Below are 14,772 nucleotides of genomic sequence, written 5' to 3'. Positions count from 1 at the left end.
TGTTTAGAAAGATGTGGAGAACCTGGATTGATGTCTGGTCCCTCTCAGTCCCAAGAGCGAACGGACTCCCAAACAAAGAGCACAAACAAAAGCCTCCCCCTCCCCCTTCCCCCCCGCAAGATTTGAAAGTATCTTGTCCCCTTATTGGTCCTTTGGGTCAGATGCCAGCCAGGTTACCTGAGCTTCTTAACCCTTTACAGGGAAAAGGATTTTGGAGTCTCTGGCCAGGAGGGATTTTATAGTACTGTACACAGGACAGCTGTTACCCTTCCCTTTATAGTTTTGACAGGGGAACTAGCAACCTTTTAATAACCCCGTTTCCTTTCCAAAATTCCTCCCATATGTCAGCGTCGGACTTTTCTATACCTCTTCTTTTCAGTGAGGTACCAGGCAATCATTGCAGAATGGTTGGCTGAATCTAAAGGAGAAAGTATTTCACAGAGTCTTATAGTACTGTCAGGTGCAAATTCCAATTAACAGTCCTGATGGATCAAATAAAGAGCAACAAAAATTCAGCCATCTTCATGAATCATTGCATCATCCCAATATGTATCCAGTATCCTGTTCTGAGCATTAATTGATAACACAGTACCACCAGTTGAGGGTCACAATTTAACTTTGGGGGATGCATGTTTGACATGCCTGTGCGAAAGTATAATTTTAAAAAGTTGATTTTTAAACACTTTCTAAAATATAGATCTACATAATTGTTCTAGGTTTGTCATGTTCGTGGGAGCAAAGGCTTTTGAATGATACCCAACTTGATTCATTTCCAACAACACTGTATTATCAAAATTTCCCCCAACCAGAGGACTTGGAGTTGGGAGCTGAGGGGAAAGGGAGAGCAAGTCCTCGCTGTCATACCCTAGGGTGACATCATTGAAATTGATTCTGTAGATTTTTATGAATCAAATGAAACCTCTTTATTTTTCGATCAACAACTGCCCATGGAATTACACATGCTCCCACACTATGCTGCATTTTTGTACTATCATTGTTTATTTATATTCCCACTAGGATTGGTGGTGTCCCTGTGATGAGGCCAGAACAAGTTGCTCTACAGAACTTAGTGGTAAATGACTTGTGTATGTTTATCAGGAAGCCTGATCCATATATAGAGGCACAGCTCTGGGATATTCCTCGGTTAGCAGTGCAGTGCTCGCTGAAGGACATAGTTCCCAAAAACTCAGTAAGTAAGCACTATTTGTACAGTTTAAGAAAAAAAATTCATTTGGGTTTTTTATTATGGAAGTTAAAATTAGTCCTATTTTTGCGACTTTCCAAATACCCCAAAAAAACCCACAAGGAGAATTCAGAGGTATACAGCAATTTTATCAAGTCATATATTAAAAAGATAGGTTTATGGTTATTTTCCAATGTATGTAACAAGAGATTAATTATTTTTAAGAAATGCCAGTCGCTATGTAACACTGCTCTACAGCCAAAAGGCTTCTGAAATAAATGTAGTCAAACTTTACTAATACTGGGTCACTGAGAACGAAAATGATGCTTAAAATTGTTGATTGGCTCTAGTTTTCAAGATATGCTATTGAGTCAGTATATACGACCCTTGACTTGGGAATGGCAGAGGATAAGTGAGTTATAAAGGAAAGGGATCTCAATTTAAACCGGAAATGACTAAAATACATCTTTGACTGGATCTATGAATAAATCTATGACTGGGTTTGGACAGTACTTGCTTTTTAGGCAAAACAATGAATGATGCAATCTGAAGCTGGTATTGCATCATACATGATATGCATTGCATCATGTTATTCCTAGAAGTCATGGATGATGCAGTCATAATGAAGCTTACATCACTCTGCTGAGCAAATTGCCCTATATCAGCTCTAGAAATCATACAGTGTCGTGCTCTCTTATTTGTCAGTGTTTGATTTTGCAAAGGGACACATTTCTGTTTAGCCAAAGTGAGCAGAGATGCCTCGTACTTATGTGAACAGTGCAGATAACTTCTGCTATGTTTGTGGTGAAGTGACTTTTGCATCACAAAAGCACAGTATAACCACTGTGGTTAAGAAAGCCTATCACCTTTATTTTGGCTGCAAAATTGGAGATCAGGACAAGAGGTGGGCCCCAAACGTATGCTGCAACGCTTGTGCAACAAATCTTCGCCAGTGGTTGAACAGGAAAAGGAAATCTATGCCTTTTGCAGTGCCAATGATTTGGAGAGAGCCAACAGATCATACCAGCAATTGTTACTTCTGCATGGTGCCTCCAGTTGGGAAAGGTGTGTCAAAGAAGAAAAAGTGGACTGTGCATTATCCAAACATTCCATCAGCTATACGCCCAGTACCCCACGGAGAAGGACTGCCGTTTCCTGATGCACCAGTATCATTCTCACTTGAGTCAGAAGAGGAAGAGGAAGAGGATGAAACTTCTAGTCCTGAACCATCAATGTCACAGGACCCACATTTTCTCCCATCCTCCTCCTCTGAAATTTGAAATTAAATTTGAAATTAATGGAGATATCCCATCTCCTAGAACTGGAAGGGACCTTGAAAGGTCATCGAGTCCAGCCCCCTCCCTTCACTAGCAGGACCAAGTACTGATTTTTCCCCAGATCCCTAAATGGCCTCCTCAAGGATTGAACTCACAACCCTGGATTTAGGAGGCCAATGCTCAAACCACTGAGCTATCCCTCCTCTGAACCACACCTCATAACACAAGGTGAACTGAATGACCTTGTCAGGGATTTGGAAGTAGGCAAGAGTAAGGCAGAGCTGTTGGGCTCCAGACTACAGCAGTGGAATCTCCTGGCAGGTGATGTTAGGGTTTCCATGTTCCGTGACCGTCAAAAGGATCTTGTTCCATTCTTCTTCATGGAAGGTGATCTTGTAGCCTGCAACAACATCGATGGTGTGATGGCAGCCCTCAATATCGTTCACGATCCAGATGAGTGGAGACTGTTCATTGATTCATTGAAGACGAGTCTTAAAGCATGTTTTGCCATCAATTCCTGTTGGTCATGCAGTCCATATGAAGGAAACCTATGACAACATGAAACAACTTTTGAGGTGCATAAACTATGACCAACATCAGTGGCAGCTTTGTGGCGATTTGAAGGTTGTTGCTCTCTTGCTTGGTCTGCAGACTGGATACACAAAGTACTGCTGTTTTCTCTGCGAAAGGAATAGTCGTGCAAGAGATTCCCACTACATCAAGAAAGATTGGCCACTCCGACAGTCATTGGAGCCTGGGAGGAAAAGTGCTCAGCAAAGCTAAGATAAAGGAAGGTGTCTTTGTTGGTCCTCAGATTCGTGAACTTCTTCGAGATGATGCATTTGACCATGCACTGCGTGGCAAGGAAAAGACGGCATGGAAAGCCTTCCAGTTAGTGGCAATACATTTTCTCGGAAACAGCAAGGCAGACAACTACAGGTTGTTGGTGGAAAACCTCCTCAAGGCATACAAAAGCCTTGGTTGCAACATGTCACTAAAGATACATTTTTTGCACTCTCATCTAGATTTTTTTTCCACTGAACTGCGGAGCAGTGAGCGACGAGCACGGCGAGCGATTTCACCAGGACATTGCAACAATGGAGAAACGCTATCAGGGCAAATGGAGCCCATCAATGCTTGCAGACTATTGCTGGACAGTGACGAGATGCTCCATTTAATGAATACAAGAGACAAGCCAAGAAGCACCTAGTAGTCACTGAATAGGACTAAACTATGTACATAATAGTTTTTTGCCTTTTGTTTCATAATAAATTTTATTTATATAACCCTTTGGCTGATTTTTAAAGTGTTACATAAACAGGACAGGTGAAAAGCAACACATGAAAAGACCTAGGTTTACAATTTATGATTAAAACTCTACTATCTACACAATATACATAGACATAAAATGGAAAAACTTAAATATCTTAGAAACAGTAGCCAATCAGTTTTAATTGTCATATTTGAATTCAGCACATCAAAACACATAATAAATAGCACATTTTATCTCTGAAGCAGACGACTTCTCAAAAATTGTAGACCAGAGTAATCAGTGTTTTAAAGGGTATATTACAATAAAAGATTTATACTTCACTGGTTTGGGGGTTGTTCTGGAGATGTCCTTTTCTCACATTCCAAAAAAGAGAAGTATAGAATTGGTTGTCTGATAACTTGGGCCAGCGGCATGTCTATCTTTTTTCAAAATTCAACCAAATAGGGAATGGTATAGAACAGTCCTCTTTTAGAATAGTTTTTTGTAAATATCTGATTGAGGTTTTCGTTTTTTACCAAAAACCTGGTGCTGCTTACCTTGAAAATAGTCTTGATGTTCCTTGATGCTTCCTTCTGTCCAACTCTCCCCACTTGCTACTAACACTTGTTCCTTAAAAAAAGGACATAAGTTATAATACTTTCTTCATTACTTGCTTTTATTTGTGCTCATTGAGTTAGGAACATAGCATAAGTGAGGCTATGTGGATAGAGATGTTGAAATAATATATATGTACATTTTTAGGGATATAACTGTAGACAACCTTAAATGGCAGACATTTCAGCTCATATTACGCTGAGAAAATAAGTGGTAACAATTAACTTGCAAGTCTAAATTATTGAAATGACCTCCTCTGCTTGCCTAAACCTTCAAACTAGAAACGCACAGGCTTGGAACAGTGAAGGGAAAACCACTGATTTTGCTCATTCCAACAATTAAATAAATAAATATGAGATGGCAGAAAGACCTGTCACAATAAACTGAATTTTTTTAATGGTTTATAGTTGGATCATTTCAAAGCCTGGTGTTCTGATCTTGCTGATATTATTTGTAACTTGCAGTCAGTATGAGATCTGTTGCTTTAATAATGGCTTAATCAAAAAAAGAGCCACCAAAAAAGAAACAGTCTCTGGCTCCTTCTGTGTCCTCTGCACCGGCCTCACTGCAGCTGAGTACATACGAGACACTGGGATTCTCCGGTACCGTGTGTATTGACAGAGCCAATCACCTTAAGCAGGCAGGCTCAGAATCGCGAGGCAAACAGAAGTCTGTCTCCTCCGCTGTGGTACCAGTGGAGCCATCTAAATACCCAGCACTGATGCACTCTATGCAGATTGTGGCGCCACTTTCTGCTCCCATAGCACAAAGCACTCAGATGTCAGATGTGCAATTACAACAGCACCATTGGCATCGACCACCTCGGCATCAAAATCATTAGTTCTTCTTCGAGTGCTTGCTCATATCCATTCCATTAGGTGTGTGCGCGCCGCGTGCACGATCGTCGGAAGATTTTCTACCCTAGCAACACCGGCGGGTCGGCTGTGGAGCCCCCTAGAGTGGCGCCTTCATGGCGCTGAATATATACCCCAGCCGACCCGGCGCCCCCTCCAGTTCCTTCTTACCGCCCCTGACGGTCGTTGGAACTGTGGAGCGCTGCTTAGCTGTTCTCCACTCTCCCTAGCTTAGTTAGTCATTCGCAGTTATAGTTATAGTTGTAGTTCTAGTGTTTATAGTTAAATAGTTAAATAGTTTTAAAGTTGTTATTGTAGTTCAGGGGATTAAGGGGGTCGTCTCCCCCTTTCTCCCCCGGCCGCGGGGCCGGGCTCATGCCCAACGCTCCCGGCTTCAAGCAGTGCGCCTCCTGCGCTAAGCCTATGCCCACGAGCGACCCGCACGACTCCTGTCTGAAGTGCCTGGGAGAGTCCCATCAAACAGATAAGTGCAAGATCTGTAAGGCCTTCAGACCAAGGACCAAGAAGGAGCGGGACTTTCGGCTCCGGCAACTCCTGATGGAGGCGGCACTTAGTCTGGACGCTCCATCTACAAGCCAGGCCCCGGCACCTAGCGCCTCGGTGCGCAGTGCCCCGGCGGCACCGGCTACGACGACCACGCGAGTGGCGTCGGACAAGCCTCCCCGGCACCGGACCTCGTCGGCACCGCAAGCACAGCAAGTGCCTCGGCGCCGGTCATTATCCCCAGGGCATAAAAAAGCCTATAAGACGGGGACCTCCATGCCGAAGACGCCGGCTCCCCCAGTGCCGGGGGTAGAGCCGCGTCCGCCGGTGGAGCACCGGAAACAGGTGCCTCCAGCACCGTCGACTCCGGCGCCGAGGCCGTTGAGTCCGGTGCAGATAGCGTCTCCACCGAGGCCGGCGGTGATACAGTGCCTCCCGTCGACTCCAGAGACCTTCGCGGCGGCGAGAGACTTAATAGCTCTCACGGAGCCGGCACCGCCCCAACCACCGGCACCGACGGCACCGTTGACTCGCCCGGTCTAGTCGAGGGGGAAACCTGCCTTGATGCGCCCTCCATCGCAAGGGCTGGAACCTCGGCACCGATCCAGGTCCCGAAGCAGGTCCCCACGCCGCTCGCAGTCCCGGCGCCGAATATCACCTCGGCACCGGTCGTACTCGCGGCCAAGATCTTCTTTGCGGCACCGCTCTACGTCTCGGCACCGCTATGATCGTCGGCACCGATCAACGTCGAGACGTAGTTCTCGGCACCGCTACGGTCGACGCTCGACGTCGAGAGGCCGCTCCCGGCACCGGGCATACTCCAGGTCCTCGTCGAGGTCCAGGTCCGACTCCCGGCACCGACGAGGTCATCGGCACCGGTCGCGGTCCCGGCACCGATCGCCGGCACCGCGTAGAGATAGATCATCTCCGGACCGGCACCGTGCGGCACCGCAGCCCACGGGAATCGTCTCGACGCTCTCGGCACCGCCGTGGCCATCGAGATCGGTGTCTCGCTCCTCGGAGGACCTCTCGAGATCGGCATACCCCCCTCAGGGGCAAGCCGAGGAACAGGACTTGGGCCATTGGCAGGACACGGCAGAGGACCATTCTCATGGCCCATCTCACTGGTCGTTTTGGACCCCGTGGGCGTACCATCAGGCGCAAGGGGCTCCAATTGCTTCGACCTCTCGCTCCGGTCACTCCGTCAGAAGGGCCCCGGAGTCCACCATTTCTCGGCCGCCGCCAGGGGGCATGGAGGCTTCTGTGTCCGCACCACCTGACGCCCTGGACCCAGGCGCAGGTGATGCTCCGGCCCAGGAACAGGGAGACCAGGACCAGCCCTTGGATCCTGTTCCACCGGAGGCATCTTCCTCTTCTTCTCCGGATGAGGCAGTGGCGGGCACATCGTGCACAGGTCCACCTCCAATAGATCTTCGGGCTCACCAGGATCTTCTGCGCAGGATGGCCCGTAATATGGACCTGCAGGCGGAGGAGATAGTGGAGGTGCACGACCCGATCGTGAATATTCTCGGAGCGGATGCCCCATCGAGGGTGGCGTTACCCCTGATCCGCACGATACAGGCCAATGCTTCTACGATATGGCAGACTCCTGCCTCTATCCCACCCACAGCGAGAGGGGTGGAAAGGAAATACTTTGTCCCGTCTAAAGACTACGGGTACTTGTATACCCACCCCCAGCCGTGTTCACTGGTGGTGGCATCAGTGAACGCAAGGGAGCGCCACGGTCAGCAGGCCGCAGCGCCCAAATCAAAGGAGGCTAAGCGCCTCGATTTATTCGGCCGTAAAGTTTACTCAGCCGGAGGGCTGCAACTTAGAGCGGCTAACCAGCAGGCGCTCTTGAGCCGCTATAGCTTTAACTCCTGGAACTCTATGGGGAAGTTCAAGGAGTTGGTTCCCCAAGAGTCCAGGGAGGAGTTTGGAGCCCTGGTAGAGGAGGGTAAGAAGGTGGCTCGGACCTCCTTACAGGCCTCCTTAGACATAGCGGACTCTGCTGCGAGAACCCTGGCCTCAGGTATCGCTATGCGGAGGATCTCCTGGCTCCAGGTCTCGGGTCTGCCTCAGGAACTGCAGCAAACCCTGCAGGATCTACCCTTCGAAGGTCAAGGGTTGTTTTCAGAAAAGACGGACTCTCGCCTGCAGAGCCTCAAGGACTCCAGGACGATCATGCGTTCCTTGGGGATGCATGTTGTGGGCCCTCAGCGCAGGCCATTTAGACCGCAGCCTCAGCGCTTCTACCCCCCCCCCCCCCCCCCCGCCTCGTCAGAGACAGGACTCGGCCCGGAGGCGAGGACGAGGTGGTAGAAGAAGGTGGACCGGCCCTCAACCTGGTCAGAACCAGGGGCCACCTAGACCACCTTCAGGCCCCAGGCAGAACTTTTGAAGGTGCGGTCGAGGACGGCGCCCCAGTCATCCCCCAGGATCCAGCCCCATCCTTTCGGGATCGCCTTTCCCATTTCCACCATGCCTGGTCCCTTATAACCTCGGACCGTTGGGTCCTTCGCACGGTGGACAGGGGATATGCTATCCAGTTTTCTTCAATTCCCCCCTTCTCCCCCCCTTCCCCGTCCCTCTTCAGGGACCCTTCTCACGAGCAACTTCTTATACAGGAAGTTTCCACGCTCCTTGCTATGGGGGCCATAGAGGAGGTTCCAGTGGAGTTAAGGGGCAGGGGATTCTATTCCCGTTACTTTCTCATTCCCAAGTCCAAAGGAGGTCTGCGACCCATCTTGGACTTGCGCGGACTCAACAAATTCGTAGTAAAGTTGAAGTTCCGCATGGTCTCTCTGGGGGCCATTATCCCTTCCCTTGATCCTGGAGACTGGTTCGCCGCCCTCGACATGAAAGACGCATACTTTCACATTGCAATTTACCCGCCTCACAGACGCTTCCTGCGATTCGTGGTAAGCAAGGTGCACTACCAATTTGCAGTCCTTCCCTTCGGCCTATCCTCGGCCCCAAGGGTGTTCACGAAATGTATGGCTGTCGTGGCAGCGTACCTTCGTCGGCAAGGGATACAGGTGTTCCCGTACCTAGACGACTGGCTGGTACGCGGTCGCACCAAAGAACAAGTTCGAGATCACGTCCACATAATAGTGCACACATTCAACAAGTTGGGTATCCTACTCAACAAGGACAAATCCACTCTAGAACCTACCCAGAGAATAGAATTCATCGGCGCGGTTCTAGACTCCAGACGTGCACAAGCCATCCTGCCAGACAATCGCTTTTGCACCATCACGAGCCTCATTCAAGGACTCAAGGCCTTCCCAACTACCACGGTGAGGTCGTGCCTTACCCTGCTGGGTCACATGGCTTCCTGCACGTACGTAACCAGGCATGCCAGACTTCGGCTTCGCCCACTCCAGACCTGGGTGTCATCAATATACCGCCCACATCGGGACAGCCTGAACATGGTGGTCACGGTCCCGAACTCGGTCCTGACCTCCCTCACATGGTGGCTAGACCACAAGGTGGTTTGCGAGGGGATGCCGTTTCACGCCCCACAACCCTCTCTGCACCTGGTCACAGACGCTTCATCCCTGGGTTGGGGCGCCCATCTCAACGAACACCATACCCAGGGCCTGTGGACTGCACCCCAGATAGCCCTGCACATCAATGTTCGGGAACTGATGGCGGTGCGCCTGGCGTGCCAGGCATTTCTCAATCTCCTACGTGGCCGCTGTGTGTTAGTTCTCATCGACAACACCACTGCCATGTTTTACATCAACAAGCAAGGAGGAGCACGTTCGTCAATTCTATGCCAAGAGGCCATTCGCCTGTGGGACTTCTGCATCGCCCATTCAATCCATCTCACGGCATCGTTCCTCCCTGGAGTCCAGAACACTCTGGCGGACCGACTCAGCAGGTCCTTTCAAACACACGAGTGGTCTATCCGTCCGGACATCATACATTCCGTTTTCCAGAAGTGGGGGTTTCCCCAGATAGACCTGTTTGCATCTCGAGACAACAGGAAGTGCCACGTGTTCTGCTCCCTGCAAGGTCGAGCTCCGGGCTCCCTCTCGGATGCGTTTCTCCTTCCCTGGAAAGACCACCTGTTTTATGCCTTCCCTCCGTTTCCTCTGGTCCACAAGGTACTGCTCAAATTGCGCAGAGACCAGGCACAGGTGATTCTGATCGCCCCAGCGTGGCCGAGACAACATTGGTACACCACGCTGTTGGAGCTCTCGGTTCAGACACCGATCCCGCTTCCATTATGCCCGGATCTCATCTCTCAGGACCACGGCCGCCTGCGTCACCCCGACCTGCAATCACTCCACCTCACGGCGTGGCTGCTCCATGGTTCACCCAGGCAGTGCAGCAGTGCTCGCACTCTGTCCAACAGATTCTGCTGAGCAGTAGGAAGCCCTCAACACGGACCACATACTTGGCCAAGTGGAAGCGGTTCTCCTGTTGGTGCGAACAACGAGCCACGTCCCCGTTACAGGCGCCTATTCCTCTCATATTGGAATATCTCCTCTCCCTAAAACAGCAAGGGTTGGCGATATCTTCAATTAGAGTTCACCTGGCCGCTATATCGGCCTTTCATCCAGGGGAACTCGCGTCTTCGGTATTCTCTAACCCGATGGTCGTTAGATTCCTCAAGGGCTTAGACCGGATGTACCCACAACAACGTCAGCCCGTTCCGACGTGGGACCTCAACCTGGTTCTCTCCAAGCTCACAGGTCCTCCATTCGAGCCACTGGCCACCTGTTCACTTCTGTACCTATCCTGGAAGACAGCCTTCCTCGTAGCCATCACCTCAGCAAGGCGCGTTTCTGAACTCAGGGCGCTTACATCCGAGCCCCCTTACACAGTTTTTCATAAGGATAAAGTGCAGCTCCGCCCACATCCTGCCTTTCTCCCTAAGGTGGTTTCTCCATTTCATATCAACCAGGATATATTTCTCCCGGTCTTTCATCCTAAACCACATGCTACTCGCCAGGATCAACGTTTGCATTCTCTGGACGTACGCAGGGCCCTGGCCTTCTATATTGACCGCACAAGGCACTTTAGAAAGACGACGCAACTCTTCGTTGCAGTGGCCGACCGAATGAAAGGTTCACCGGTCTCCTCACAACGCCTATCCTCATGGATTACGTCTTGCATCCGGACTTGCTATGACCTGGCAGGTGTCTCAGCACCGCACCTCACCGCTCACTCCACGAGGGCCCAAGCTTCCTCGACGGCTTTCCTGGCGCAAGTTCCGATCCAGGACATTTGTAGAGCTGCGGTTTGGTCATCAGTCCACACATTTACAGCGCACTATGCATTAGTGCAGCAGTCCAGGGACGATGCTGCTTTCGGATCAGCGGTTTTGCACACAGCAATGTCTCACTCCGACCCCACCACCTAAGTTGGGCTTGGGAGTCACCTAATGGAATGGATATGAGCAAGCACTCGAAGAAGAAAAGACGGTTACTCACCGTTGTAACTGTTGTTCTTCGAGATGTGTTGCTCATATCCATTCCAAACCCGCCCCCCGTCCCCACTGTCGGAGTAGCCGGCAAGAAGGAACTGAGGGGGCGCCGGGTCGGCTGGGGTATATATTCAGCGCCATGAAGGCGCCACTCTAGGGGGCTCCACAGCCGACCCGCCGGTGTTGCTAGGGTAGAAAATCTTCCAACGATCGTGCACGCGGCGCGCACACACCTAATGGAATGGATATGAGCAACACATCTCGAAGAACAACAGTTACAACGGTGAGTAACCGTCTTTTACTATGCCATTTCCTCCATCACAAAGACTGACTTGTCTCATCAATACAAGCCTCTCCATTTTTTGGTACCGATGTTGCTTCAATACACATGGTACCATGCCAACCCACCTCACTTCTGGCCTCTTCATTTTCCAGTCAGGATGAAGATGAGGAGGAAAAAGGCGCTTATTCATGACACCACTCCTTTCCAATTCAAACGAGCACAGCATTAGGTCCATCTGTTCAGCCCAAATATCACCACACAGCTGACACCCAGGCATGTTATGGGCACCAATGGCTGCTACCACATATGCCATTCCCCTTGCAATGGCCCTACTAGGACCCCTGCGGAGCATACAGGAGACACTAACCTAGGCCCCTGAGCGCCTATAGAGAAGAGACTAAACTTCCCCACCGCCCTCAGTGGCTGTACCATCAGAGCCCCTTGAGGAAACTTTTGAAGAACAGGAAGAGGCTCTGGAACAGGAAACTACACTAGCAATAAATGTTTCCTTCTCTTCCTCAGATGAGGCCATAATTCCTCCATCACCCACAGTTGACTTCAGACGTTTCCAGGAGCTCTTCAAAAGAATGGCTGAATCACTAGAGAGCCCCTTAGAGGAGATTCCAAAGTCCAAACATAAATTATTGGACATTCTCCAAACATTAGCTTCATCAAAGATTGCACATTCAATGAACGAAGCACTTATGGAACTGGCTAAAAACATAAGGCAGACTACGGCAATAATACTGCCCACTTGGAAGAGAGCAGATAAAAAATATTACATCCCCTCAAAGGGGATGGATTTTTTTTATTTTCTCACCCTGCACTGAATTCCTAAGTAGTTGAAACAGTCAATCAGTGAGGCAGACAACACCAATACAGATCCACTCCATATGATAGAGTGGAAATGGTTACATCTCTTTAGCCGCAAGGCCTCCTCATGAGCCAGTCTTCAATTCTGGATTGTCAGTTCTGCTGCACTGATGATGAAATACGACCCCACAAATTATTTCAAACTGACCGACTTTATTGATCACATATCAGAGGACAAAGGAGACCAATATAAAGCTATCATCGTGGAGGGCCATCTAATAGCCAAAACTGCTTTACAGGCATCTTTAGATGTGGCAGATATGGGAGCATGTTCCATGGCTACTGCCATAGTTCTGTGCTGGGCTTCATGGCTTCAGTTGTCCAGTTTCCCAAGAGAGGTACAATCCACCATAGAAGATCTCCCCTTTGATGGTCAGAAGTTGTTTGCCGCAAAGACTGACAAGTCCCTTCATACACCTTGAAGGACTCTTGGGTGACCTTTTGTTCCGTTGGCTATACATGCCTGCACCAAGAAAAAAATGGGAAATACTGTTCCACCCAGCCTACAAGATTTGTCCCATTTGCCCAACAACGGGGCAATATGATATACAAAGGCACAGACTGAGATCTCCAAGGTGTCGACCACCTCTGACTCAATCATTGGCATCCCAACAACCCTCTGCAAAACAAAAATTTTGAGGGTTTGGTTGAGGGCCCAAGAGACCTCCCCATTCCTCAATGCTGATACCATCACTGACCATTCCCTGTTTTGGACACTATTTGACACCACCTATTTGGCATGGCAGTTTATCACCACGGACAAATGGGTTCCAGATATAATCAACACGGTTTATTTGCTACCGTTCACCTCCATCCTCATCCCTTTTCAGGGACCCTTCTCAAGAACAACATCTATGGCAAGAAGTAAACCACCTACTGTATTTGGGTGCCGTGGAACCAATACCATCACAACACAGAGGGAAAGGGTATTCTTCTGTGTTAAGAAGTAATGGGAATAAAAACAAAAGTTGGAGACCTATTCTAGACCTCAGGAAACTCGACAAATTCATAAGGGTCCAATGGTTCAGGATGGCCACATTTGCAACAATAATATCAGCACTGGAACAGGGGGGCAGGTTCTTGGCCCTCGACCTCTAAGATGCCCATTTTCACATAACCATACATCCTGCTCAAAGGAAGTTCCTCAGATTTACTCTGGGAACAAAACATTATCCAGATTTGTTTCTTTCAGTCTTTTGACAGCACCACGAGTGTTTTCCAAAATTCTTGTGGTAGTGGCGGCACACCTCCGCAAGCAGGGGGTGATATTTCCCTATCTGGGTGATTGCCTACTACTCTCACCCGGGAAGATGCCCTACTCATGGGATAATCTCCCTATTTTCATGGCTGGCAGTACAAATAAACATACAAAAATCACTGACCCATGCAGAAACTGGACTTCATCGGGGCCCATCTCGACTCTCTGGAGGCCAAAGCATCACTATACCGACCAGATTCATCACTATAGTCAGTCTGATCTCAACAGTACTGAACAGCCCACAGATATCGGCACGGACCTGCTTCCAACTATTAGGCCATATGGTGGTAACCACATTTGTGGTTCAACACGCAAGGCTTCACATGCACCGCATTCAGCATTGGCTAAGAACCATTTACATTTCACACAGACACAGCCTGACCAAGTGCCTTACAATGTCACTCAAAGTCAAAGACTCTGCACTGTGGACTCAACCCCACAACATGTATGTGGGAGTCCCTTTCACACAGATTCCACCTTCGATGATACTCACCACAGAAGCCTCCTTGATAGACTGAGGGGGCTCACTTACAGCAACATTCAATTCAGGGCAGATAGTCCCCTTCCGAGACACTGTTGTATATAAACCTAGAACTAGGTACAGTTTGCAACGCATGTTTGCACTTCCTGCCCTTGATCAGGAACAAGTCCAGAAGGGTAATAATGGATAACATTGCCTGTGTGTTTTATATAAACTGACAGGGACGGGCAAGATCACACTCCTTATGAATTGAAGCCATGAAACTATGGTGTATCCAGCACAATGTCAACATATCAGTCTCATATCTCCCAGGATGTCAAAACACTACAGTAGATACATCTCTCAGGACCATGAGGGGGAGTTGAACATCACAGTCCTACAGAACATATTCAAACACTAGGGTCACCCATCCATAGACCTCTTTGTGACCTCCCAGAATTACAAATGCCTGCAATTCTCTCAGGGATCAGAACCCAATCCCTGCTCTTGAGCAGATGTCTCCTCAAATGGGATGCTCCTGTGCTATACACATTTCCCCCTATCCCCATGCTATCAAGTTTAATACACAAAATAAGAACCGACAAGGCCAAAATCATCTTGATAGCTCTCACGTGGCCCAGACAAACTTGGTAGTCGTAGCTGTTGAGGAGGCAGTATGTACACTATGCGTTCTTTTACTTCTGCAGAACCTTCTATCACAGGATGCTGGACAGATTTACCACCTGAAACTGGAGCAGCTTCATCTGAACCATTCA

At 49.0% G+C, this 14,772-nt stretch overlaps 1 protein-coding gene across 4 annotated transcripts in view; it reads left to right on the top strand.

Annotated features, from left to right (window-relative positions):
• RNF17 (ring finger protein 17) overlaps window positions 1-14,772 on the top strand; it is a 238,012-nt gene that overhangs the window by 86,108 nt on the left and 137,132 nt on the right. For all 4 annotated transcript variants that reach the window (XM_042855146.2, XM_042855142.2, XM_008169321.4 and 1 more), the window contains one exon: window positions 1,018-1,189. In XM_042855146.2, the coding sequence (XP_042711080.2) occupies window positions 1,018-1,189 (172 nt within the window). The remainder of the gene's footprint in view (window positions 1-1,017; window positions 1,190-14,772) is intronic.

This window comes from Chrysemys picta, chromosome 1 (assembly GCF_011386835.1).
Source record: "Chrysemys picta bellii isolate R12L10 chromosome 1, ASM1138683v2, whole genome shotgun sequence".
In the NCBI taxonomy this organism is placed as follows: domain Eukaryota; kingdom Metazoa; phylum Chordata; order Testudines; family Emydidae; genus Chrysemys; species Chrysemys picta.
The sequence above is the reverse complement of the archived record's forward strand: the minus strand, read 5'-3'. Positions and strand labels throughout refer to the sequence as shown.